This window comes from Saccostrea cucullata, unplaced genomic scaffold, assembly GCF_032062105.1.
Source record: "Saccostrea cucullata isolate Sc308-1 unplaced genomic scaffold, CSIRO_AGI_Scuc_v1 ctg4608, whole genome shotgun sequence".
In the NCBI taxonomy this organism is placed as follows: Eukaryota; Metazoa; Mollusca; class Bivalvia; order Ostreida; family Ostreidae; genus Saccostrea; species Saccostrea cuccullata.
In genome coordinates, this window is record NW_026938902.1 from 44921 (window position 1) to 50540 (window position 5620).

The 5620-nt window shown below is 31.1% G+C and overlaps 1 protein-coding gene across 2 annotated transcripts; it reads right to left on the reverse strand.

The window, feature by feature from the left end:
• Nucleotides 1–1286: 1286 nt before the first annotated feature.
• Nucleotides 1287–5044, reverse strand: LOC134251737 (melanocortin receptor 5-like). Of its 2 annotated transcripts, none has more exons than XM_062734154.1 (2): nt 4963–5044; nt 1287–2503 (listed from the first exon to the last, which is right to left on the reverse strand). In XM_062734154.1, exons 1-2 carry the CDS (start codon nt 4991–4993, stop codon nt 1527–1529), a joined length of 1008 nt encoding a protein of 335 aa, XP_062590138.1. In that variant the 5' UTR covers nt 4994–5044; the 3' UTR covers nt 1287–1526. The 2 variants fall into 2 exon arrangements, with proteins under 2 accessions (XP_062590138.1, XP_062590139.1); XM_062734155.1 differs by lacking the exon at nt 4963–5044 and adding an exon at nt 2714–2796.
• Between the last annotated feature and the right edge of the window lie 576 nt (nt 5045–5620).

Below are 5620 nucleotides of genomic sequence, written 5' to 3' on the forward strand. Positions count from 1 at the left end.
ATCAGGCAGCAGGAAAAGCCTGTTTTAGCCTTCTCACTACAAGGTCAAAATGAGCACACACAATATATGGGTATGAAACTAAATAGACAAGCATAGTAAAAACACAAAAACAGAGTAGAAAGGAAAAAATACAATGTTGTACTGGTTAGAAAGTGTTGGCAGAAGTAACATACAAGACAGTGTAAAACAAAACGTTTGGTTGCTGCAATATAAGCATGTATTGCTTCAAATATTTGAATATCAATACCTAGTCCATGATAAGGACTACCATAAGAAAATAAACCAAGTTCATGAATTTGATCACAATCAATAATATTTTGGATTGTTTGTTAAAGTACATCTCTTAGAGAGGTATATTTTTGGTTTTGTGTTTAGTTAGAGGTTTCAGCAATGTCATGCTTAATAATATTTCAAGCTTATATATAAAGTATTATTTTCTAGTAAATCCAATATCTTTTTCTAAAATAACTAGAGTCAGCAGACTTGTAAATTAATATAGTTACGGAGTTATATAATTTCTTTTCAATCCATTCATTTTTATCATTTTGACCATAGAATATCAGATTTGTCTTTAGGGTTTGTCATATTTAAGAGTCTGTCATTCACAAGGGGAACTATTTCAGTCCACATGTATGTTGTCTCATATACTTACATCTTTTGGAATAACCTACATATATCTACTAAAAGATTTAAAAATTGAATTACAATAGAGTTAGTGCTATGATACATTAGTATCCATTTTGCTTCTGTAATCTCCTATAAAATTTCCTGAGATGTAAACATAAGCATAAGAAAACGCGTACGCAAGTTTGTTAAGGCAACGTATAGAGGTTTCTATGCAATGGACTAATTCAAACGCATAGGGGCTAAAATTATTGCACAGAAAAAGTTAAAACTTGTTTTCTTATATAAACGTGGTACCCACAACATGCCCTAGCCAGTTCACATTATGAGGTTATATTATGACGTCATAGCCCTGTACTACATCAACAAAATAGCTTCGGCGCAAGGGCATGATCAACTTTGTTCTTTGGAACAAGGTATTATTAGACGCAGAATATTACAAGGATTTGTGATATTGCTTCACAAATGTCGACAGTGCAATTGTTTAGTTATTATTTCAAAAGTTTTAAAAATTCACTGTCCGGTGTAAGTTTTCTGAAATTTTTATAAATTAGAAAAGCGCATAGGATTTGTGCAGCAATTTTATTGTTTTTTATCACATTCTCCTTTACATTTTACTTTATTTATTCAAATTTATATAGGATATGCCCTTGCGCCGGCGTTATTTTGCTGATGTCTTTATTACAATGAATAGGAAAAGATCAATGACGTCATAATATGCAGTTGCTTTATAATGCTGTGTGAACTTATAATGTATAAGAAAATAAGCTTGAACCTTCTCTGTGTAAAAATTACACAAATTATGCATTTTCATTAGCTCATTTGCATAGAAATGCCTCTACCTACATAGCCTTAACTTACTTGCGTATTTTCAGCTTTAGCCTGTTTCAACTGATTATAAATCATCTCCGAATTGACCGACATCTGTTCAGAAACTTTCGGGCAGGAGGGGAAAAAATAAAATAAATTAATGGATTTATGCAATTATTTAACATGACGCAAATATAGGAGATTGAATAGCTTAATGGAAAAGGATAATGAATGCAAATATTGAACTGATAATTTTCTTTCCAGCATATGTATTGTATGATAACATGCACATATGATGGAGTTGTACTGATGACAAAAATGGCAATGATAATAATAAACATAAAAGACATTGACTTAGACATATGGGTATAACATGGTGTTCTTGTTGTTTCAGATCTATGCTGCCTCACCGTTTTTATTTTTGTAACATGAAAGTAAACTATAAGGAATAACGGCAAAAAGTAAGTATAAGACCAGAATATAATTTCAGTGAACAAACTGTCTTCAAGTGCAATAATACTTTTGATTTCAAATATCATTATTGTACCGTAGACTGACGTCACAACACCACACACTATCCAAATAACGATGGAAATTTTCAAAACCTTTTGACACGTAATTCCAATGCTTTGAAGAGGGGTCGAAATAAACGCACAACGCAAATATGCAAATAAAACTACATGGAAATTTGCTGCATGTAGGAAGAACATAGTGATAATGCCATACACGGTAATATCCATCGGATCTAAAAATTCAAAATATTGGTCCAAATGTAAAACGAATCGGGAACAGGATGCTAGGAGGTCAGCAATTCCAAAACAAGCTATGACGGTGTATGTTGGCGTATGTAAGTTTCTTTTCACAATAACAAACATAATTGTAAAACTGTTTCCAATCACTCCAGTTATGAGTATTAAAATAGCAACAATTAAAGTAACTAAGAATTCCGTAGAAACATCATTGTTTCTAGGAGTGTTGTACGTAACATTATTCTCTAACTCTAAGACACTGTTGTTGTAATTCTTGCCTAAAGGAAATAGTCTTTCAACTGTTGTGTTTCTGTCCATTTCTGTTAAAAGAAAAGAAAATGAATGTATAGTTTATTTAACAAGTTTATGTTTATTTGTATATGGCGTTCAACAAAATCAACATCACTGTATCAATAAAATCAGTTTAATTACTATTGATCTATTAAATTTGTCTTTAAATGAGAAAGAATTGAAGATAACGAACAGTAGATGATCTAAAAAAATTAATCTGTAAAGAGGACATAATAAACTTTGGAAATAGCAGAGGTGGGATCAGGTGTAAGGAAGGAGAGGGTATCCCCTGTTGACCGGTCACAAGCGCCTTGAGCCCTTGTCTAAATAAGATAGACGGAGAATCTCATAGTTAATAGTAGAATATATGAAACACATCAGCTAAAGATCCATATAGGTTATACTTGTTAAAGTGGTCATTATAAGGAACATGGATGGAATCTACGAAATGCAAACTGAAAACGAGGTTGATTAAATCATCAACTCATCTGTCAGTGTCGTGCCTTAGTTAAAACATTGATCGTAATTAGAGTAGGGTCTTTAGTAACGAAAGAGCTGTGAGATGTTACCATCATATGCAGGTTTAAGTGGAATATATATGAGTAGATGAGTAGATGAGTAAGGAAGTAGAAAAGCTGAAATCATCTCGTTTGTCTTACTAGGTATTTGTAAGTTTGTCCTTTTCGAGTAAAGTAAGTTAAATAGAAGTGTTAACTTCGTCGTGTCTTTTTATTTCAAATTCACTTGGGAAGGATGGATGCCTTTTAACTTTGTAGCTTTTTAAATAATACAGAATCCATAATAGCAATAAATCAATATATCGGGGCTCCAGTATTAAGAATTGTTTTTCAGATCATCGTTTTTGGTCTTAATTTTTAAATATATTAACATCACAGGTAATTACCTATCTAATGGAATTTAATTGAAAAAAAAGAAGAGCAAGAATACATAAGAAGCTTTTGTTTCAGATATTTCACATATAGGTACAGTGATGCTAAAAATTGGAAAGTTTGTAAGCAAATGGTTTGGTTTATCTGTAGGCAATGGAGAATAGAAATTAGGTATGCAAGAATGATTTTTTATGATTATTTTATGATTAAGAATGTTACTAAGATTACGATATATAATTTTTCATTTCTATATTTTAAGAAACCGACTGGTCAGAATTATCTTCCGACTCACGTGTTTGCTTAAAGAGCCAATGATGGAAATCATCCAGATTCATAAACATTGGTTTGTACTCTCCAGTAGAAAATTCTAAATATACGCTTGCTTTTCTTCAAATATTCAATTCAAAACTTTCAAGTGAACCAAGTAAAGTTTAGTACGAATATGATGACGACCCCATTGTTAACTGACTTAAGGCAAAAGTAAATCAAAAGAGACATTATCTACATACATTTGGTTTAATTGTTTGATCGATTTCGATAAATGCGCCTTCATCTAATTGAATAGATATGAAGTCCCATGACACATTGGCATATTGCGGGCTTACAAATATCCTTACATTATTTATGCGATCGTTCAAAACACAGTAAAAGGTCATGCCTAGTTTCCTGATCCAGTATTTTTCTCGTTATCTACGGAATTGAGTACACGTACTTAAAGGGAGATATTGGATGGATATATATGATTTCAAAAGGTCTAACCCTCTTGAAAGAAAAGAGTGGCAAGACTAATGAAAAATTAATAAAGATGTTGAATTTCACGATTATTGATTTCAAACTTATATCCCAACATTCTCTTATCAATTGAACCCTTTGTTTTCAAAATAGAAAAAAGTCTGCATTGAACACATTAAATTTCGCAGACAGGTATGAATTTGTTCGGGTCCAATTTTCACTACTTTTAGCTTAAAAGTGTTCTGCTGATCAGGTTTTGCGTTAATTATATTTCATATATATATCTAGATATAGGAATTCAAGAAAATAGAAAGTAAATTGATTTTCATACTTTTTGTGTCTCAAAAATTTCTGTTATTCAAGTTATTGTTCTACTTACTCCTGGTTTTTTGGGAACTTAATATCATTCAGAATTAAACGTTACAATATTGAATTATTTTATATACTACAAATAAAAAATAGAAAAAAAAAACACTATCAAATCATCTAAAGGTATAAAAACGTCTTAGCAAGCACAATTTCAAAAAGGAAAAAAAACATCAACCGGTCTGTTGTTCAAACGTTAAACAAAAACAAGATTGTTAGGAAAAGGGTCCAGCAGTTTTAAGTTTTATAGATTTACCAAGGTTCTCATGGTCAAAAAACTATCTCATAACATTTACATAATTTGTCTCATCTTGATCGATCGAGTTCATACCATACAATTTATTAATACAATGAAGATTACTTTTTAAATTTCATTACCTTTACTGAAATTCTGACTGAAATAAAGGTAATAGATTAGAACTATGTACTTATGTTTAATTTCTAACTTATGTAGATCAATAAGAACTAAAATAAGAAAACGTTAATTAACAGTAACATACCAATGTGCAAGCTTTCCTCAATGTACTTCATGTGTCCATGTGATTATTTCCCTCATAACTCCAGTGGCAGTCTACTTCAAATTTATTTGACCTTTATGCTACTAACGGAAGTCAAGTAACTGCGTGTATTCGTAGATACGTATATGAATAAAGGTTCACAGATACATTTATGAATAATGGAGGTTTTGTCGTAAATGTCCCTTAACCCATAGAGTGTCATTGAATTTGTGAACATTTGCATTAACTATAAAATAAAGTTATGATAAAAAAAACCGTATCTGCTAAGCTGCGCCTACATTGTATTTTCTACAATATTTTTATATATGTATTGATTGGTTTTGATGCAAGTGTATAATTTCAATTAAATTTGTTTATATTCTTCTGTTTCTATAAAATAAATATCTAACGCATAATGCCACAATATACATTGTATGCATGTAAATATCAAACAAAGATGTTTAAAACTTTGTTCCCGAGAGAAACTATTGAAGGGAACTGTCCACTACAATACTGAAATAAATTATGATGGTTATGTTATACGTTGACCTCGGGTAATATGATTTTTTTCATGGGCGAAGAAAGCTTCATGACTCCCGACCATTCATGCAATAATTTTTTTCATTATACCGAATCAAGCACAATGCAGGAAATATGAAGA